This window comes from Antechinus flavipes, chromosome 5 (genome assembly GCF_016432865.1).
Source record: "Antechinus flavipes isolate AdamAnt ecotype Samford, QLD, Australia chromosome 5, AdamAnt_v2, whole genome shotgun sequence".
Classification (NCBI taxonomy): domain Eukaryota; kingdom Metazoa; phylum Chordata; class Mammalia; order Dasyuromorphia; family Dasyuridae; genus Antechinus; species Antechinus flavipes.
This window is the reverse complement of record NC_067402.1, coordinates 222,415,878-222,437,713: the sequence shown is the minus strand read 5'-3', so window position 1 is coordinate 222,437,713 and position 21,836 is coordinate 222,415,878. Positions and strand designations below refer to the sequence as shown.

Sequence of the window (21,836 nt, the reverse complement as noted above, 5' to 3'; positions counted from 1 at the left end):
AGGTCCTGTCCCCCTTCCAACTAATCAATCAACAAACATTTATTAAAGGAGGCCCGTCTGAAGAACACTGTGCTGGAGCCTCTTTCCTTGAGCTCTTTCATTCCCGTCTACCTCTCCTTGGTCCTGGCTCTCGTCACCTTTGACCTTGCCCCTGCCCCTTCCCACTTACACTGGCTCCGGCCTTCATGGGGTTCCCCAGATCACAAACAAGATGACGGCTCTGATTCACAGCAAAGTAGTCACAACTTAGGCTGGAGAAATTCTAAGGGAGGAAGAGTTATAGCACTGGTACAGTCTCCGGTTACGCTGGAGGTCCCCATCCTATCCCTCCAGCCTCAGTTACCCCAGCCCCGTCCCAGCTCTGGCTTTCCAATTTGGTCATCACACAGATCCCTTGCCTTGAGCCCTGCTCACCCCGGGGTGTCGGACCAGTCCTGAGTACTCAGCCTCTGGGGGGGCAATGACACGAAGCTCAGCCTCATAGGCCCCTCCTTCTCCCAGGTTCTGGGCATGGAAGGTCAAGTTCAAGGCGTTCTTGTCCCCCAGGAATACTTGATTCTGCTCTCTGGAAAAAGGGAAGATGGCAGTGCAACATATTAGGGTTTGGGTGTCAAGTGGAAATCCCCCAAATTTTGGCAAGAGACCCAGGCCCTGACTCATAGTCCTTCCTGGTGGCATGAAATCAACTCCAGAGAAGAATCAAATTACGCCGGCCCCCTCTTTACACAAATAAGGAAAATTGGGTTCCATGGTGGGAAAATGGCCTGTCCAATCTATCATTAACAGAAGATCTGGGACTCAGACATACCTAGGGCAGATCTGCTTTCTCTTCCAATGTCACCCTCAAGGGTCCCACCTCTATCTCTGTCCCTTCCTCCAATGACATCTCCCCTCTACTCCCTTACTCCCCTCAAAAGCCAGGAGGAAGTCAGGGATTATGGGCAGTGCCTCTGGAGTATAAAACAACAGTTCTCATATTTTCCACCCTCAGGACCCCTTTATATTCTTAAAAATCAATGAGGATTCCAAAGAGCTCTCGGTAATATTATAAAAATAGTTTTGACCTTGTGGACTCCAGACTTGCACACTTTAGGAACTGCTGTTCTAAGGGGACATTTTCCTTTCCTTTCTCTTCTCCCAGCACTACTGAACTGAAGCGACACAGACTTCCTTCTGAGTAAGGAGCACCACCCCACTTCCCACACCCAATTCTGGCCCTGGGGGCCAGAACTTCTGCTTATGGCTCTGCTGGACTAGGATCATACAAGGTACCAAGCATTTAGAGCTGGAAGGGACCTTGGATGTCATTTTACAGACAAGGAAACTGAGGTCACAAGAGCCTACCCTGTCTCACAAATGACGGGCCAAACTTCTAAGCCCCAGAACAGCACCCACACCATCCTCTCCTCCCAAACCCTGGACTCCAAGGACCCAAGCAGCCTGCCTCCAAGGCCTTCTAAGCCTGTCAACATTACTTTCTCCAGTCCCAGCCCCAAGTTGTTAGAGTTGCACTATCCTCTGACTTTCACCTTCCAAGCCCCAATGAGCACAGAGAGCCTCGGACGTTGGGACATTCCCTTACCCAAACACTTCTAGTTGTAGGTCAGGCACACAGATGTTGTCTTCTCCACAGTCCAGAAGAATCTGGGCCTAAGGAGGACAAGGAAGAGGAGGAAGGAGGGAGAGTTTAGGATAGGCCCTTCTAATTTAATCTCTCTCCTGAAAAACCCAGCCCCATCTTCCCACAGGCTACCCACCAGCACCATCATCATTAAAGTTCTTCATATAATTTATAATAATCATATATTATATATCACATTGTACAATATATTATATGACATAATACCATAATAATTATAATTGTTATGCATTATAATGCTGCTATTACATAGTTATAAAACTTACCATGTTAACATTATTTATTATAGTAATATTATATATCATACACTAGATATATAATATATATAACATTATATAACAATTATATATGTAAAAATACATAAATTATATGTAATTTATAAGTTATAAATATATATAATTATATACACTATAGAGTAGTGTAATTATAAAATGTTTTATATATACAGGGCATCCCATAATGCATAGTACTTAAAACTTTAACAACTTACAATTGCACTAATGTATGAGATCATTTGAGTCTCACAACAACCCTATGAGTTAGGTGCTATTTGTACCTAGACTTGTGACTGAGTTCCTCCATTTTCTGCCCTCTTCTTCCCACTTGCTCTCTGTGAAGGCCTCTAAACCCCTAATCCCCTCATACCTTGTCTTCAATTCGGCTCTTGCTTTGGTAGTGCAGCACCGGACGGAGGCCATGGGTGTCAGGAGGTGCTTTGGAGTCCAGCGAAAAATTGAGTGCAATGTGGATTGGGGAAAGTTTGTCTCGAAATTCTGATTCGTTCTAGGGACCAGAGTGTAGGGGATTGAATAAGGATATGTGAATTCTGGCCTCAGCTCCTAGTTATGAAGAATAGCACCATCCTTCCCTTTCCCTCCCCATGCAGCCTGCTGTGGGCAGGGAGACTGGAGGCCTGAGTCAGTACAGGAACAGTTCCAGTTTTAGTCACTAGACCCTTAGGGCATTTTCCTTAAGCATAACCAGCCTATCTAGCCTACTGTAACATTAGCCAGAGGTCTATTCCAATTGAAGGATATTTCTTTTCCAGAATCCAGACACCAATTTCATTTCCCTAATTCCTTCCCACTGTAGTAGTCACTTCCCATCCCCACCAACGGACCAAGTGCTTTCTGGCCATTTTCCTTCCTCCTTCATGCACAGGATTATTTATTTATTTTTTTGCATCCACTCTGCCAATTTTTGTAACTGTAAAATTTTTGTCCTGCCCTCCTCAGAAGGAGAGCTCTAGGACATCCTTCTTCTCTAACTACCCCCTTGTGAATTGGATTCTGGATGGTGACCATACCCGAAGGTAGATTTTCATTTCCTGACAATCCTCATGAGCCCCATTTTGGATGAGGAGGGTCTTGGTATAGGACGCCTGTTGTGAGGCCAAAAACAGTGCCCTACGAATGCCCCCTTTCTGCTTCTGCCAGTCCAGCTGGAGCTCTACGGTGAAACCTAAAGAAAATACAAGAAGGAGGTCAATATCTCCTCCTCATCTTTGTTAGCTGATTTCCTTTTTCTTTTTGTTTGTTATATTGTTGGGGGTTTTGAGGGGGGAGTCAATTGAGGTTAAGTGATTTGCCCAGAGTCACACAGTATCTGAATAATAAGTGTCTGAAGCCCTTTTGTATTCAGGTCCTCCTGACTATCTATTAACTTTCCTAGCTGATTATCTTTTTTTTTTTTAATGATAATTTTCTTTTTAATAGCTTTTTATTTTTCAAAATACATGTAAAGAGAATTTTCAACATTCATCCTTGCAAAACCTTGTGTTTCATATTTTTCTTCTTCCCCTCCTCCCCTTGACTGCAAGTAATCCAATATAGGCTAAACATGTGCAATTCTTCCAAACCTATTTCCACATTTATCATGCTGCACAAGAAAAATCAAAAAGGAAAAAAAAATGAGAAAGGAAAAAAAACCCAAGCAAATGACAACAACAAAAAACATAAAAATACTATATTGTGATCCATAATCGGTCTCCATAGTCTCTTTCTGGATGAGGATGGCTCTCTCCATCACAAATCTATTGGAATTGGCCTGAATCGCCTCATTTTTTAAAAGAGCCACGTCCATCATGTAGCTGCTTTTCTTCAAGAGGGAGGTGGTATCTATCCTGTTGGCTTAGCAGGGGTAGCTAGTGTATGACTCTGGGCAAGTTACTTAACTATTATCTGCCTTAGTTTCCTCAACTGTAAGATGGATATTCTCTCCTCCCTTCTTCCCTTGGTTTTTGTGACACTGCTCTCCTAGTTCTTTCCTGTCTCTGGCTCTTCCTTCTCCATCTTTTTCTCTGGATTTTACTCTGAGTCACACCTCCTTACAGAGAGTGTTCCTTCAAAGCATAATTTGGGGTCCTGTATCCAATGTCACTTAGTGATTTCATCAACTCCCATAGATTCAATGATCATCAAGACTTATTCTCAGATATTTAACTAGTCCCAAATCTCTCTTGACGACCAGTCTTACATTACCAACTGCCTATTGTACATCCTAAACTGAATGTTCCGTGGCCACCTTCAACTCACACGTCCAAATCAGAATTCCTCTTTCTTCCAAAGCATTTTATGCTCCCTGGTGCCCCTGTTACTCCTGAAGCCACGCCATCCTCGCAGTCATTCCGCCTCACAACCTTTGCATCATCACCTGTTCTCCCATGCACTCATCCTACATACCCAAATTGTCACTGAGTCTCATCATTTCTACTTCACAATATTCTCATCTAAGCCCCGCCCCCCTTTTCCTTAATTAGCACAATTCCTATCACCTCACACCTGGACTAGTACAATAGCCTGAAGGTTGTTTTCCCTGTCTCAAGCCGCTCTCCACTGCAGTCCATTCTCTATTCAGTGGCCAAAGTGATCTTAAAATTCAGGTCTAATGATCCCATCACTCTTTCACTCATTAAACTCTAACAGTTCCCCATTACCTTCAGAATCAACTATAAAATCCTTTGTTTATCTTCTAAAGCCTTTCACAACTTCCCCACCTTTTAATGTTTTACTTCTTTCTAGATATTCTGGATCATAATCCAGTAAAACAATGGCCTTTTCAACCAATCATTAAACACTTATTAATTATCTACTATGTGTTATGCATTGTGCTAAATGTTGGGGATACAAAAAAGAGGCAAAAGTCAGTCATTGCCCTAAAGGAGCTTCTATTCCTCTCCTCTCTTTATTCCATTTCTTTGCCCTGGCAGTCCCCCAGGCCTGGAATGTTCTTCCTCCTCAAGTCTGTTTCCTGGCTTCCTTCTAGGATCACCTCAAATCTACCTTCTAGAGGAGGTCTTTCCTGATCCCCTCACTGCCATCACCTTCCTTCTAGTTTTATTTCCAATTTACATTGCATCCATCTTGTAGATTAATAGTTATTTACATGTTGTCTTCCCCATTTAAATGTGAGCTTTTCAAGAGCAGGAACTGTGTTTTATCTTTCTTTGTATCCCAGAACTTATCACAATATCTGTCATACAGTCAGTGTTAATAAATGCCTATTGACTGACCAGCCTTCTAGGGCCCTAAGGGATTCTCACCAATGGAGTCTGGAACGTGTTTTCCAGAAGCGTTGAGGCAGAAACTCAGGTTGATGCTGTAGAGAGATAGAAGAAGATTGATGGACTCAGCCCTACAGGTCCACAGTCCTCCCCATTACTTCACAATTCCCTCCCCTCAAGCCAGCTTGTCTCCTCAGTCCCCAATGGCACAACACTGATCACGAATTCTATCCAACCTCACCCCAAAGCACAGACCCAAGGATCTGCTCCCCAGAACTGCTTCTCCTCTCAACTAGGCCCAAGTGGGATCCGCTCCCCCAGTACCATACCAGGACATGGGGTTTCCTTCCAAGTTGCAGCTTCGTTCTTCAGGGTTGAACATGGCAGGGAAGATGGAGAGGGAAGCACTGGCAGAGATGATCGGACGACCTCTGATTGGAATTTCAGGATGAGGGAGAAAAAAAGGATGTTCAGACCTCTACCCTGCTCTCCAGTCCCCTGAAAACAGGGGTTCAGAATCCTGGACTTTAGGCTCTTTGTACTCCAGCCAGTCACCTGGACTCCCATCACCCCCAATTTTCTGATGTTCCCCATCTCCCTGCCATACCTGTACACAACCGCTTTGTCCACACCAAAGGCCCCCACAATCAAGTCTGCAAAAAAGCAAAAAAGTCACAAAGTGAAGACTGAGCTAAAATCTCTCCTGAATACAACTGACTATTTACAAAATAATATAATGGAAAATAACAAAGAAGGAATAGAATATGGCTCAACACATGGACCAATCATGAATTCAGAAGCTGGGACACATGCCTTCCACTTTTCAGCAGAGGGGTAGCACAATTTGGGTGGGAAACACATTTTCATTCATGAGCAATGCTCTGATTTGTCTTGCTTGGGACAGAGACAGGGAACAGGAACCTCCCTCTGACCAATGGAGAATTCCATCTTCTCTGAATCTTACTAAGGGGCCTTCAGGTTAAGCAACACAGCCAGCACCATCAGAGTTAGGGTCTGAATGCGTGACCCCAAAGTGTCGATCTTATTTTGTTTTTCTTTGCTTGCTTGTTAGGGGAGATGAGGATTATGCAGGAGGATCAGTGAGATGTGAAAGTAACCAAAAAAAAAAAAGAACCGTGTACCAATAAGCTTTTTATAAAGAGATCCTCATTGAGGGGATTTAGTGTTCCCCCTAATCTGAAATTGTGTCCTAAACATAATGGAGCTCTGGCTGGGGGATGTGGCCGCCTGGTGGCCATAGTTGAAAATTGCACTTGAGAGGTGGATTTCCCCAAGGGGGAGAGGTGATGTGGGAGATGAGGATGGAATATTGGCTCCTTGACAAAGAATTTAAGCACTCTCCATTAGGTGTTTGGACTCAGATGGGGGTGGGGGGGAATCCAGGTGTGCAGAAAAAGGGTATATTTGCATTTACCTGGATATCCATTGTTATCCAGGTCTCGAGCCCCTCTGAGAGCAAAGCCGAAAAAATCAGGGCTATGCCCCGGTTGCCAGAGGGGTAACAGCACCTGGGAGGGTTTTGAGCCCAGCCCTTTGGGACCTCCTGGATACACGAACACCACTCCTTGCTGGGTCTGTCCCCCAAATGGGGCTCCGATGGCCACATCTGAAATACATACACAACATGCCCTATTACCACTGACCATTGCTGCCCACGCTGGCCCTCAGCAGTATCCTTTAGCTCTAAATCCCTTCTCTTCTGTTCCCTTAAGACCTGAGCATCTGGCCCCCAGCTCCATCCAGATCCTCAGATTCACAGGCGCAAGCTTTCAAATCTCTTTCTCCACTTCCTTTGAATTCAGACACTATAACTTCTCAAGTAAAAGTGCCCATATTCCATCCTTCTTCCTTCTTCTTCACTGCCCTTAGAATAGGTCTATATTCATCTATCCACATCTGTTTGCCACTCAATAAACAGAATTCCACCCTCCAAATGCCAGGATCCTCGGGCCCCTTGATTCCTACTTTTCCACCAGCTCTTAGTCTCTCCTACTAAGTTCCCTCATCTTCCTCAAATCCAAGTGTGTGGGCTCTCTTTGCCCCAAGGCTCTCACCATTGTAGCCATCCTGGTCCAAGTCTCCCAGGGGGGACAAGGAGCTACCAAACCGTCCAAACTCATCAAGTCCTGTGAGGGTCATATCCGGCGTGGGCTCCATGCCTGATGGGTGCTGGAGGTAGATATATACTCTGCCCACTTCCTGAGCTTGTCCATCAGCTGTCCTCTCCATTAGTAGCGGGGCTCCTACTAGAAGGTCGTCCAACCTGGCCAGGGAGAAAAAATCCAGACTCCGTGATACTCCAGATCCCTAGTCCTCCCCTTCTGTCAGAGTCAGAAGAAGCTATGGCTGAACCAGATGAACCCAGAGGTTTGTCCTCAAATCCTTACCCACCCTTTCTAAATCCCAAGACAGGAAGAAAGCAGCAATCTCTACTCCCTCTCAACTCCCAACCTCATGCCCCAGCCACAACTAAGTCAGGATAACTGGGCTGATGCTCCAGGGTACTGAAATTTAGTGGCAGAGTAATTATCATCCTTTTTATCTGATCAGAAGCTATTACAGAATGGCCCCCTTTACCCCCAACCTTAAGCTGATCTGTAAATGTGCTCCCTTCTGCACCCCAATTCGCCATGCTGCTAGACCAGTATTTACGCCAGTCATAGACACTAAGGGCCAGTGTTCCATGGTTTCTATTTCCCACCCACTTTTATGGCGCTTACCCAGACCCAGAAATAGTCAGACACACTGTAACTCAACTCTAACACAGTAATGTCATTTTGGTCCTTTTCAAAAACAAAGAACGACAACCAGAAATATTAATGAAGGTTCTTCCCCTTCAGTTACTTACCCATCCCCATTGATGTCTGTGGCAGCAACAGCATAGCCAAAATAGGAGGCCATCTGGGGAAGGGGATAAAACTGGGTAATTAATGCACTTTTTCTAGAACACCAGAGGGAGAGCTAGGGGGAGGAGGGCAGAAGGCAGGTTGGGGATGCAAGCAAATGATTAGAAAGTTGCCCTCACCTGTTCCCCTGAGAAATTGTAGAGGGACTGGACATCCGAACCATCGAGGATGGTGACCTGGGTGATGGGGTGAAATATTTGCATTGGTCTCAATATATACATATTGGGACTTCCAACACATCCAAAATTCCCTGGAAAGACTGAAGAAGACTCATGGGACAGGCACCCAAATGTTGGCGGGAGTGACTGACAAAAATAGATCTAAGCCTGGCATCTTTCCCAGGCTGAGATCAGTATTTCCAACTGTCTGCTGGACAATTCCACTAAGGGGTCCCACTAGACCATTAATTTCAATGCATCCAAAGCAGGGATCATTCCCTTCTTGAAACCTATTTCTCGTTCTAATGTCTATTTCTGCTAATAGCATCACCATTCTTTTTAGTAAACAGCCTTGAAACCTAGGTCATATTTTAGCCTTGCAACAACCTAATCACTAAGTTCTATTAATTCTGCCTCTATGGCAATTATTAGATCACCAAATGTCAGAGATCATGTGGTCTAATCTCATCATTTTACAGATGAGGAAATAGAGACTTTTTCTTCTGGCAACTACCACATCAGTTCAAATCCTTGTGACTGCTCACCTGTATTATTTTAATAATTGATCTCACCCCCTTGTTGCCAGATTATAGCATCATAAATCACAGGACTGTAGACTTTAGAGCCAGAAGGTCTTAGAGCTCATTCATCTCCTTTTTCAATTAAGGAAATCAAAAACCTGAGATATCAAGTGATGCACTCTGGATTCTATAGCTTAGCAAGTATCTAAGGCAGGACTTGAACTCAGGTTTCTGTCTCCAAGTTTAGATTCAATCAACTTGATCATGTTGCCTTTAAGATTAATCTTCTTTCCTCCCCACTCCCACTTAATAGTATTTTATCTTTTCTGATTACATGTAAAGACAGTTTTCAACGTTTACTTTTATAAGATTCTGATTTCCATTTTTTTCCTCCTTCTCTTTTTCCCTCCATCCCCAAGATGGTGAGTAATCTGACATTAGTTAAACATGTCCATAACATTAATCTTCTTAAAACATAAGTAATCATTTCACTCCCTTATCCCCATTTCTTCAAGAGGTCCCCACTACCTACAGAAAAAAAAACTCAGGCTCCTCATTTATCTCTGCAATTTTATTTCGTATTACTCTTGTTCTCACACTCTATATTCTGGTTAAATTGGACTATTGACTTGCTTTTCTCTGTCTCTTTTTAAAAACTTTTATTACAAAGAACATTGAACATTAATGAAAGTAACCTGCTTAGTAACTATTTACAGAAAATAACAAGACATCCAGACCCTTGTTCATCTTTGCTCATACCTTCTGAACTCCAGAGACCCCTCATGAACATGGCTAAGCTTCCCCCACAGAGAAATGATTTCTCCCCGTGCTGCCTTTTTTTTTTTAATAAACATGGCACTAATCATACCCTGATTATTTTGATATCTATTTATATGCATTATCAATTTTCCCCTTGCTGTACTGTTTGCTCTTTGAGTGTGGAGAATATGTCTTTATATTCTCTTTAGCCCATAGCATGGTATCTTGCACACAGGAGGCACTCAATAAATGTTAAGGAAATGAATGAATGAATGAATAAAGAAAATGGACAGTATGGGGTGAAGACCAGTAGTAGGGGTCTTACATAGCCATAGGTGAGGTTCCCTTTAGGTACTCCAGCCACGAAATCTGCAAGCAAGCAAGAAAGAAATATTTGAGATAAGCAAAGGTAGCTACCTTTGAAGAAGAGATGGGTACATCTCTTCTAGGTATGAGGTCTCTAACCCCCATCCCATTCACCTCCCTCAGTCCTGGGTCCGGTGACATGCTTACCCTCTGTGCCATCTCCATTGAATTCGCCCACAGCCACTGCATATCCTGGGGAATACAATGGTCAGGGTGGTTATAGAGTTTTTATTCTGAGGAGTCTCCTCTAGCTCCCCATTGCTCCTTAATTCCCACCTGGGTATTGATTCCCCATTAGAGTATTGATTTTTAAGTTTTGAATAATACTTTCCTAACAGGCTTGTGCAAAGGTAGTGAAAATACTATGCCCATTTTAAAGGGGAGAACTAAGGCCCAGAAAGGTATTTGTTCATAGTAAATTTTGGAGTTAGGTTATGATCCCAGGTCACTCCTGAATCCAGCATTTTTTATACTATACCAAGGTGTTTCTCTAGCTACTGGGTAAGAATAATAGCTGGCATTTATAAATCACTGAGATTTGTGAAGTGTTTAATATGTTTTATTTCACATATCTTTAATATGTGATCCTCACAACAACTCTAGAGTAGTAGATGTTATTATCATTCCTGTTGTACAGATGAAAATGGACTTGCCCAGAGTTATATAGTGTCTGAGATGGTCTTTCTAATTTCTAATTTAACTGTTTATTCACTTAGATATCTAACTGTCTCAAGAGTTGGCTCTCCACAGTCAGCCACTCCAGGGAATGGAAGAGATAGAAGGGGAGAACCAGAGCCCCAGGGTTGGAGAAGATGCGGTTTTTTGAGTGTCTCCCCTCTTTCCCTTCCCCTATGTCCAAGCCCAAGCCACCTTCTGCACTCACCTAGGTAGCTGTCATCATAGGTAGAGCTGGCTTGTCGGGTCTGTAACTGCCCCCGAACTTCAGTAATCAGATACTCTGGGTAGTAGGACTCTGCAATTTGCTCCTGAGTAGCCGACAGGATCTGCCCTGGATGGTAAGGGGAAGGTGGGCAGGGGCAGGATGGATCAGAGAGGGGAGAGGGGGGAAAAAGCTAGAGGGAGTTCAGTACCAGGGACAGGACACAGTTAGACAAAAGGGCCAAAAAGGGCAAAGCTCTGAGTTAGGCACTGGGGCTCACCTTGCCAGTAGTAGCTCCCAGGTCCTCCCAGCAACACACGTCCTGTCTGTGTGGGCAGAGAGATGGGGGACAGAGGTTGTGAAATGAACCCAACACCTGCTCCCACTCTAGTTGTGCCCTCTCTTCTTGCATCTTCCTTACCTTGGTAAATTCTGCACTGAAACCCCCTTGGCAGTAACCCTGTCCTGTGGCGGAGCTAAAATCTTCAGGGAGAAAAGAGACAGTGTAGATAGATTAGGCAACAAGGGAAGGGGCAGAAAGAAGCAGGTGTGGCAAGCAGAGAAGGTACAAGTGAAGAGGGTGAGAAGGCAGGGAGTGGGCATGGGGGGGCCAGAGATGGCACAATCAGACCCCACCCTTTCTACTCCATTCCTCCTCAAGTCGTTCTCTGGGTCTCCCTTCTCCCCATACCTGAGCGGCAAGGTGAGTACTCCAGGAATTGGGTGAAGTTGTCAGTAGAGAGGTAGCAGGTGCCTACTGGGTCACTCATGGGTTCCTTCTCTGTGCGCCAGCTATACAAAGGGGCACAGGCCTGCAGACACCAATAGACACTGCTCAGCCAGGATTCAACTCCCTCCTTACCAATCGTGGCTCCCACCCTACCTCCCTGACATGCCCACTGTGCCCCTCACCAGGATGGTGGAGCCATGGGCTCGGACTGTGGCTCCAAACCACTGAAAGGACTTATATTCCACAGGCTCCTCCCCTTCAGGACTGGACAAGGATGACTCCAGAGGCCGAGAGCCTGAGAGGTAAGGGGAAGATGGACATAAAGGTGAAAAGCTTGGGGCCCAGAATTTTAACTCTCCTCTCTTTCCCTACTAGATCCCCTCTGGCTGGAGGTCCCCAAATACTTTCTAGCCTTGACTCTTCCTGAGTCACTGGCAGACAGACTGGAGAACAAGGATCTTTGAGAGACAGTTTCCTACTCTGACTCATCCCTCTTCATTCAGAAAGGGATTTCCAGAGTGGCCCTCCATGCTTCCCTTTTCCTGACCTCTCCACTAATGCAGGGGTCAAGCTGCCTTGATTCAGCCAAGCTGTCTAGGGTTAGGGTTGAGAGAGTGTGAGAATTTATAGACAATTTAAAAGTCCCTCAGGTCAGCGATCTGTGCGATTGGATTTGTTGCCAACTACGTGCCAATTTATCTTTGTTACATTATATATATATCATATATATGTTATATATTCATACATTCTTAAGTCTGTTTATTATTATATAGACCATATTATATGTATTACATATTCATATATATGCTCTGTGGGGGATATGAAGGTAAATAAGGCACTCTCTGCTCTTTAGGCGCTTCCTATTTATTGGGAAGATAATATATTTGCAAATAACTATAAAAATGTAGAGAAGAGATAGCTCAGCTAGGATAACTTGTGAAAGTTTTCAGGTGGTATTTAAGCTAGGCCATAAATGAGAAGAATTTTAATGCTCAGCAAGAAATGGGAACAAGAGTTAAAGGTGAGGAGAAAAAAGAGAAGCAAACATTACATTGAGTAAAAGTAGGGAGGAAGGAAAGTATAGGATGCCTTAGGGAAAGTATCTTCAGGGAGAGAAGGCTGAAACATAAAGGAGATAAAGGCAAGTCACAAGAGATAAACCCGGACAGGTGAGTTTTCTATTTATAGCATAAAGGGAAATGGGAAGCCATTAAAAGTTTCTGAGAAGGAGAATAATATGATCAAAACAATATTTTGCAAATATTTCCAAGATTCCTGAGAAGGGTTAGCATGGGGAGAATCTGAAGGCAGGAAAACCAATTAAAAGACTGAGAAATAATGAAATAAGGGAGTGGATGCAAAAAATATTTTCAGGCAGAATTTGTTAACATGAACTCATTCAACATCCCTACTTTTTCCTCTGCCTCTAGCTTGTGTTTTGTCTTTTATCCTAGGTCAGTCCTCTTTCTGTATCTCTCTCTGCCTTGCCATCTCTCTCCCTTTCTCTCCACTCTCTTCTGCCTCTGATTCCTAACTAGCATCTCCAGCTCTTTCCTTGCTTGTCTCTTTCAGCTCTTTTTGGATTCCTCCTAAATTTGCATCTCTGTATTTGTCCCCTTCCTGTTCTCATTTCCGTTTCTGTCTCACTCTCAGCATCTCTCTTTCCACACATCTTTTCCCTTATCATTAGTTGCTCCTTTAGCATTCCCTAGTGTTCTTGCTGACTCTCTTCCCAGCTAACCCTGCCTCCATGGCTCTCCTTGTTCCGGTCCCTCTCACTGTCTGGGTCTCTGTCTCTCCCCCGGCCTCCCTGAGTTGTGGGTGATTCAGGGGAAATGAGAGCCACATGTTTCTGAATCATGCCCGCCCCGCCTCGCCAAGGCTGGGCTGGGAACATATCGTCAGTGCCACTGGCAGAAGCCACACAGGGAACCAGGGGAAGGATGAGGGGCGGAAAGGAGATGTTTTCTCCCAGTCCGACCCGGGCCATCCAAGCTGGGCATCCTCCTGGGCGCTCCCCTTCCACCCGCACAGCTCCCTAAGCTGGTCTGGCCCCACCCCTTCCCTCAGGCCCTATTCTACAGCCTCAGCCTCCCCTCCCAAACTCCACCCCACGCCCCGCCCCCTTCACCCGGTCCCAGCCCATTACCTTTACTGTCGAACACAATGGGGGTACATTGGGCTGAGTTGGGGCCCCAAGGGCAGAGGTAGACGGCGCCGCCCTGCAGGACTCCTGGCTGGCTTGTGTTGGCTTTGGGAGCACCCACCAGAACACTGACCCTGTGGGAAGGGGCTAATCAGGGGGTGGGTCAGTTCCCCGGCCCTGGCGCCCCTCTGCAATCCCCTTTTCTTCACCCTTATCCCTCCCACTTCCTGTGCCTTTCCCCTTATCATCTCTAGGTCTAAGAACTTTAGTCCTGGAACAGACCTTAGAGATTGTTGAAATAAGGGGGTTACAATCTAACTTCCTTCTTTTAAAAGGATGACTCGTTTCTATAAATGTTTTGTCATTTACAAAATGTTCTTTTTTAATTATCCCCATTTTACAGAAGAGGAAACCAAGTCCCAGAGAAAAGAAATTCTTTGCTAAAGGAAAGAATTAGTTACTGGTAAAACCAGGATCAAACCCAGGCTTTCTGACTCCTAATCCTACCCTGCTTCCTGGTCTCTATCTATTCTTATCCTATCTTCTCCCATCTTATCTCCCTTCCCCCTCCCCACTTCTCCCCATCCAGGCTCTCTGCTCCTTGATCCATCTCCTAGAATTCTAGACTTCATGGTCTTCTAAGGCAAGAACCCAGGAGTTCAGACCCTAGGGCTGGGGAGGGGCAGGTACCCACTGGGTGGGTATTTATATCTTGGGAGATACCACAGATGCCAGAGGCACAAGCTGGATGGAGCCAGGCAGTCCCCATGTGCCGCTGTCACTAACTGCCTCCTCTCCCCCACCAACATACCTTCCTACTCCCCAACCCTGTCAGTCCCTGCGGCACTCACTCCCTCCTCCAGAATTTCCAGAGGAAATCAAAAATTCAATCCTGAAAAGAAGGGAAAGGGCTTTGGTGATCAGGGCAGTGAGGACTCACTGTCCCTTGTGAATTGTTGTCTCTCAACCTACAGGACACCCAGCTCTCTGGCCTCAGCCAGCCATGACTGGTATAAATACACTGACACCTCTGCTCACCCTCCTGAAGCCAAACCCCTCCCAAGCCTGGATTCATCCAGCTTCCCAGCCTAGGGGGAATGGGAGGAAAATGTGAGTCCTGAAAATAGGAAAGGAGGGAATAGAGAGAGAGGAGCTAGGGAAGAGGAGGAAGGGAAGGGGGCAAAGAGCTGCTTCTTCCTTGCCCGATTTTACTCCTCATTGAGCTTCTGGATTTGGGAGCTCAGGGTTCCAAGGCCTTTTCTCATTGGTGAGCTATATTTTCATCTTCACACTTTACTATCATTGAGTCTGTGTCCAGCTCCTGCCCTTTTGTGTTCCCAAGGGGCTGTAAATTATACTGTAGTTTGCTCCCATCTATTAGTGAGGTGGATGACAAGGGACAGTAGTTGTGGTCAGAGCAAAGAGGACTTTTTCTAAATTCTCTTTCTATACAAAGTGGTTTTTCTGTTGCTGTTTTTTTTAAATCCTTTCTGAAGCTGATCCTTCTGCCCTCCTCCTCTTCTTGTCTATCTGTGTCAATTGGTCTGCTTGCCTGCCTCTGTCTGTCCTGCCCGTTTGCCAGTTTCTGTCTTTTCCTACTTTTGTATTTCTTTTTCTATCCTGCCTGCTTTACTGTCTCTTCTGCCTGCCTGTGTCTGTCTGTCCTGCCTACCGGCCGGTCTGTCTTGCCAGCCTTCTTGTCCTTTCTCCTCATGTGCCTTTGTCTCTCCAATCCCTGCCCTGCCTGCCTTTGTTTGTCTGTCCTGCTTGTCCTGCCTGCTTCTCTGTCTTGTCTCCCTGCCTGTCTTTCCTCATGTGTCTCTTTGCTCTCCATGTCCCATCCTGCCTGTCCTTTCTTATCTGTCACCATGTGGCATTTGGCTTTGTAATCCCTCCCATTGCCATTTTTTCCTTTTTTTTCCTTTTCTCTTGGTTTCTGTCAGTGCAACTTTGTCTCCTCTTCTATGCCTGTTGTATCTCCATCCCTCTACCTTTGTTCCTGTTATCACTTGTACCTCTATTTCCTCCCTCTAGCTTCCCAAATTCTCCCTGCCACACCTTTTCCCTTGCGGTCCAGTTGCCCACTCTGGTCTAGGCAATAAGTGACAATTTCTTTAACCAAAGTCCCTCTGAGGGACAAGATCCTAGTGCCAGATCTCTAGTCCTGAGGGGTCCAGGGAGAAAAGCATGAGTTCAAAGGTGTACCCCAACTGGGAATAGACAGAAGGGAATGCCAGGGACAGCCAGCATAGCCCATGGCAGGGTCTAGGAGTTGGGTCACAAGTTTAATGAACAAATAGAAGAGGATGAGATAACTGAAATTACTGTTTAGGGGGACAGAAGAAGGGGTGGAGCAAAGGAGGGTAATGGAGGAAGGGGATGAGACGAGGTTGTTTTGAAGAGAGAAAATATTTACTACTGGTTGTTTCCTGTTTGTTTCCATTTTCTCACTATTCCATTTGTCTCCTAGCCTTCCTCTCTCCTCTGTCTGGATCTCCTGGGCTTTGCTGCTAGGGTGGTTGACTAAAGGGCACTTTAAAGTGTCTTTCAGTAGAACCCTGGAGTCCTGCCCTCTGAGATGAGTGTTGGTCTTGGCATGAGTTCAGGCTCTGATTCCCACAGAACTGGCACCTGACTCTGGCCAAAGAACAGCATGAGCTGGGCTTGGAAGTCAGGCCTGAGCAATACCAGGACATAAGGTCTGGACCCATAGCCCCACTGAAGTTGGAGAGTGAGTAATGAGGTCTCACAATCTCCACCACCAATTTATTCAGCCTCCATACTATGTGAAGCAGCCCCATCAGAGAGAGCTTCACACGTATTGGAGAAGATAATTTGGGACAAGGCAGGAGAGAGGTGGGTGGGCTCCCTAACCAGGGTTTTTCCTAGGGCAAAGTCTGTGACACTCAGGGACGAAAGACCTAGTTTTGGATGGACTCCCAAGGTCATTGGCAGGCAAGCCTGCACATAATGACTCAAGTATGGAGTTGCTGGGTGGTCCTGGGTACTTTTTTGTCTTCCTATCCCTACTCCCCAACTGCTTTCTTAATCTAGATCCTGTTTCTTCAATGCCAGCGCCCTAGAACTCCTAAATCCCCAGGATCATAATCTAGAATCCCACACTTAAGAGAGATCTTAGAAACCTGCTCCTGGTCCCCCAAATTAGTGGTGGAGTTTTCAGGCTAAAACCCGGGGCTTCAGACTTCCAATCCAATTCTCCTTCCACTTTAAACACAAAACCATATCTCTCCTCTCTCCCCAGCCAAGCTATTGATTAACAAGCTTGTTCAATACAAAGTTATTTTTTTGTTTAACTCCATTGGCCTTAACAAGGTCAGGGGATTGGGCAGTGTCCAGAGAATGGGGATGTCCCCCTCCCAGAGCATCCATTAGTTATACTAACCAGCACCTGGTTGCATTTGGGACTTCATTTCTCTAATCCCTGGAGGGAGGGCTTTGGAGCAGAAATCTCCACAACTTAGCCTAAAAATCTTTCTAAAGTAAAGCTAAGCAGGGAGATGATTGAGGCAAAGAATAAAGGTGCCCTAGCTTAGGCCCGATGGTTACCAGAGAGGCTAGGGTAAAAATCTTTATCCCCAAACTCTAGCTCTGGGATCTTCCTTAGGGTCCAATAGGAGAGAAGAGCCTAGAGAATTATGGGAGGGGGGAATATGGCTGAGAAGTACTTTCCCTCTCCTGAGAGAGCAGAAGCCATCTGGCTCTTCATGAGAGTGTATGTACCTGGGCTGGAAGCTTGCAGTGAAGTAGGCTATGTAGCCATGCTTTGAGAAAGGGTTTTAAAGAATGATAGAGAGGTGGAGAAGCAAAAAGTCATTTCCTGGGGTGTCAAGCCATCTGGGTGTGATATCTCCTCCCCTTCCTTTCTCCCCTGACCCCAATAGGAACCAAAAAAATGCTGATTTCTAGCTCAGCCTTTTCTCTTCTCTGCCTTTTAAAAACACACCTGGGAATTATGTAGCCCATCCCCACCCTTTGCCTCCTAGAAGAACCCAGGAAACCATCTCTCTTCCCTTATTTCCTCCCTACAGCTTCAGACACAACTTCCCAGCTCCTCCATTGCCTTCTTCCCTCCCAGCAGAATCCTGGCCACAGAAAAGTGGCTCCCTATCTCCCTGCCCCACTGGAGATGTGGGGGGAGGATGGGGGGCCTGGGGGAAGTCAGGTCTGGCAGAGGTCCCAGGCCAGGGTGATGCAATGGGGTTTGGGCAAGAGGCCAGAGGGGAGGTGGGGTGGGTGTGGACCTCAACTAGCCCAGAGCTAACAGCTGGGGCCTAAGCATCCCTTCTTTCTCCTCCTCCCCTCTCTCCTTTCCCATAGACACCAGAGAAGCCCCCACTTAGGACACCAAATGGGATTAACCCTTTCTTTCCCGGGTGTATGAGTGTGTGCTGGATGGACTCCATACTATACTCAATGGGAAGCAATTCTCCCATAAATTGAGAGTCAGAAGAAGAGTTTACTGAAGGAGGACATGTGTCTTCAAATAACACCCTTTCTCTGAATCTGGATAAGAAATCCCAGACTCCTGTCTCTCTGTCCCGGAGAAACCATGCTCTGATCCACATTTGCAGACAAGATAAGAATGCTGAATTTCTCCACACGCATCTCAGGTGGGAGGCAGGAGGGAACACAATGGAAACGTGTTTGGGGAAAGATAACTTGCTCCTTTGATAGTCAGGGTCTGGGGACTTTATGTCATTTTAGTAGGTTAATAGTTGCGGGTTGTAGCTCTCCCCAAAGCCCTATTTCCCCGATCCCTACCTTCTTGCAGCCCCCCTCCCGTCTAGGTTTCCTGGGAAGACTGTTGTCTGGAATCCTAGTTTTCCAGTAAGAACCCAGGAATCCTAGCCTCAAATCCAGCTCCCACTGTTTGCTTACAGGAAATCAGCTTCTTTCTTCCACCGGAAAGTGAGAGGAAAAGGGAAGCTGCCTCCCCCGCCCCGCCTGCCGACACATACACACTCACATACACACACACCCGCCCGGGACTGAGCCCGCCTCCTGTCCTGGCGCCTCCCAGAGCCCCAAGTCTCCTTCGGACACCCCCACTCTACCCATGTCCTTTAACGGCAGCCCTAAGACTCCAGCGGCCCAGGTTGGAGGAAAGTGGAGGACGCTCTAGGGGACAGGGGAGAGGAGCAGGCGGCACTCGCCCTAGTATCTGCCGGCAGACCGGCGGAGGGGGGGAGAAGGGGAGTTAAGGAGCCCCTCAGCCCGACTGACCCCTCCATCCTAGCCCCATGCTGTAGCCACCACCACCCTTCCCTGTCCAAGCAGCCACTTCCTGACTCCCCCCCTCGGAGTTTTCCCCACTCTGGCTCTGACACTCGCCCCCTCCACCCCTACCCCCAAGCACAATGGCCCCGTCTCACTCCCGGTCCCCTGGCCCCGCCACAACAGTCTTGTCGGTCTCCGGTGGCCCAGCTTGGTCACCACTCTTCCTAGCCGCCCCCAAACACCAGTTCCTCGGCTCCGTTTCTCTCCTCACCCACCATTAGTGGTCCGGCCCCGATCACCTAGCCCAGACCCCGTCAGACGCCTACCCTGCTTCCTCGCCCTTCCCCCCCCCCAAGTTCCAGGCTCTTTGGATACTCTCTGGACATAAGTCTGCTGCTACTTCAGCCCCGTCTCCTGGCATCCCTTCCCCCTCTTCCCATCTCATCGCAGCCCTGGGGGATTCCCAGCTCTAGCCCCACATTTTCAAACTTCTTGGTTCCTCCAAACTTGCTTCCCCCATTCAATTCCAACAGTGGTACCCCCACAAACCCAACTGCTGCCCCTCCCCCCAATACACGCACGCACACACACACATCCTCCAGCCGTAGCTCTCCAAAATCCGCCCCGGTTCTTGCTCATTTGGCTCCCATTTCTTTAACTGGAACCCTGCCCTCCCATTCAGATTCGAGCCTCGCCTCTGATTGCAATCTCCCCAAAGTTCAGCCTCAGATCCTCTTCCCCAGCCCCAGCTCCCCTAGACCCAGATCCCTTTGCTCCCAAATTCCAGCCCTGGTCCTTTCAAACTAAGCGAATCCCTCCATCCTCAGACTCCAGCCTAGTGCCCCTCTGCTCTCCAATTCTGGCCTCTCCAAACTCCTTCCACTCCCTTTTCCAAGTGGACTAAGGCGCCAATTCGCTGCCACACTCACCCTTCAGCCCCGGGCCGATAGAACTCCACCGAAAAGCCGAACAAGGATCCTGCGGGTCCCGTGAGCACGGTCGGGGCCTCCCCGTCCAAGTTGAAGCCCCTGACTCCAGACTGCAGGAGCAGCAGCAACAGCAGCGAGAGTAGCAGCGACCGCGGGCGGAGCAGCAGCAGCTGCAGGAGCCGGTGCCGGGCCCGAGGAGTGGAGCGGAGCAGCCGAGTAAGCAACAGGAACCCAGGAGTCCAGCTCCCCATAGCGCCCAGTCTTCCCTGTCCTGGGGCCACCGACCCGGAGTCGCTTCCTAAACCTCCCAGAGACGAATGACTCAACTCGGGGAGGAGTTTGCCAAACTCCCGGCTGAGCCCTCCCCCCCGCGGCCGGTGGGGCGGGTAGGGGGGCATTCCTGGGTCTTTGGAACGCAGAGCCCACGCCCCGCACCCCGGAGAGGTGGGGTTCTTCTTTGCTCCCCTGTTCTCTAGTCACCCGGTGGAACTGGCCTGGTCTGGACTGGGTTAGACTGGGTACGTTAGAGCTCTTCCCCCTCCCCTTTTTTGCTTTCTCCTTTACTCCCACCTCCTCCTCCTCCTCTTTCTCCTCCTCCCCTCCCCTCCAGAAGTAGAACGTAAACGCACAGGAAAAGGAGTAGGAAAAAAGGAGAGGAGAATTTCCTAATGAGGAAAGGAACCACCTCTGGAGGATAGAGGGAGCCAGGGTGGAGAGGGGTGGGGATGAGGGCCCCCCCTCTAATCTCTTCATCTTGATTTCAGGGGCCTCCCTTCCCATCTCCCTCAGGACAAATCCTTGGGCTGTAGAGAGAAGGGGAACCCCTGGCATCCAGCCAGCTGGGATTCCCTCCTTGCCTTCCGGGGCCACCAGATGCCTGGGTCTATGCCAGCTGGGGTTGGAACCCAGGCATTCTAGGTGCCAAGCTTTCTGCACCAGGTTTGGCAAAGAGATCGAGTTTTTCTAAATCTGAGGCTGCTATAAGGCCAGAGTTCCCTACAAGAGCCGAGGTCCCAGGTAGCATTTGGGAATTTCAGATTTCTCTTTTTCTAGCCGGGGAATGGACTTTTGAGGGAGAGCAGGGACTGTTTCATTTGAACTTATCTGTTTATATGTGTGTACATGTGTACATATACATATATATGTATGTATACACTTAGACCAAGTGAGAATCTATCTATTTATTATACGTTGTCCATCTTAAAAGTGCAGTATAAATGCTAGCCATTGGTATTTCTTTTTTCTTTATAAATCCAATGCCCAGAATCAAGAGTTGAGGATTCAGATATCTGATGACTTTACATCTGGCCATCTGAGATTTCTCCCTTCCTTGTAGGGTAATAAACTGTTGAGGGAGAGCAGATATTGTTTCATTTGAGATTAATTCTATATTAATTAATATATATTAATAATATACATAATATGTATAAATAAAATATAATTAATATATAATATGTGTACATGCATATATATGTTTCCAGAGATATTATATAGTTTGTTTTACCCGTCTTAAAGTGCTATGTAAATGCTAGCTATTATCATAAATTTTCTTTGTGGACTCAGTGCTTAGAACACAATAACTTTATTTAACATACTTACTGAATTGACTTAAATTGAACTGTGAATAGGTTGGGGCAGAGAGTGACCTTTCATTCCTTGTAGCACGATGCCCTTTAAAACTTCCATCCTGGGAAGGGGGTTCTGAAGGCAATTTTTCTAAAGAGCCAAAAGTATCCCTGGGACTCTTTTCCCACCATCCTCTGATTCTTAAACGCTTTGGATAGAGATACAATCCTTTAGCCCCTTGTAGAAACAGAAAGAGAAACACATAGGGTGGAAAGTAGAGGCCCCCTCCTCCTCCTCCTCCTCACCCCCCACAGCTTTTGGCGATGATGTCACCTCCCAGGATTCAGGACTTTATCTCAACCTGGGGGAGGGGGCAGGGACTATACAGGCCAGAGAACAGTCTCACCCCTATTTATCCCTCTCTTCGGGGCCCCTCTGTTTCAGAAACTACCCCCCAGATGGAAGTGGATCCATT

General features: G+C 46.8%; 1 protein-coding gene across 1 annotated transcript in view; it reads right to left on the bottom strand.

Annotated features, from left to right (window-relative positions):
- The window catches only part of ITGA5 (integrin subunit alpha 5), a 32,908-nt gene extending 12,418 nt beyond the window's left edge, over positions 1 to 20,490 (bottom strand). The window contains exons 1-21 of the mRNA XM_051963549.1: positions 19,796 to 20,490; positions 13,632 to 13,762; positions 11,665 to 11,777; positions 11,444 to 11,564; positions 11,174 to 11,235; positions 11,033 to 11,078; positions 10,756 to 10,881; positions 10,020 to 10,064; positions 9,832 to 9,875; positions 8,188 to 8,244; positions 8,011 to 8,063; positions 7,217 to 7,425; positions 6,577 to 6,768; positions 5,749 to 5,794; positions 5,471 to 5,572; positions 5,181 to 5,236; positions 2,946 to 3,100; positions 2,285 to 2,422; positions 1,583 to 1,650; positions 415 to 565; positions 170 to 262 (exon numbers count right to left, since the gene is read on the bottom strand). Coding sequence (XP_051819509.1) covers positions 170 to 262; positions 415 to 565; positions 1,583 to 1,650; positions 2,285 to 2,422; positions 2,946 to 3,100; positions 5,181 to 5,236; positions 5,471 to 5,572; positions 5,749 to 5,794; positions 6,577 to 6,768; positions 7,217 to 7,425; positions 8,011 to 8,063; positions 8,188 to 8,244; positions 9,832 to 9,875; positions 10,020 to 10,064; positions 10,756 to 10,881; positions 11,033 to 11,078; positions 11,174 to 11,235; positions 11,444 to 11,564; positions 11,665 to 11,777; positions 13,632 to 13,762; positions 19,796 to 20,193 — 2,406 coding nt within the window. The 5' untranslated portion in view covers positions 20,194 to 20,490. The remainder of the gene's footprint in view (positions 1 to 169; positions 263 to 414; positions 566 to 1,582; positions 1,651 to 2,284; positions 2,423 to 2,945; positions 3,101 to 5,180; positions 5,237 to 5,470; positions 5,573 to 5,748; positions 5,795 to 6,576; positions 6,769 to 7,216; positions 7,426 to 8,010; positions 8,064 to 8,187; positions 8,245 to 9,831; positions 9,876 to 10,019; positions 10,065 to 10,755; positions 10,882 to 11,032; positions 11,079 to 11,173; positions 11,236 to 11,443; positions 11,565 to 11,664; positions 11,778 to 13,631; positions 13,763 to 19,795) is intronic.
- Between the last annotated feature and the right edge of the window lie 1,346 nt (positions 20,491 to 21,836).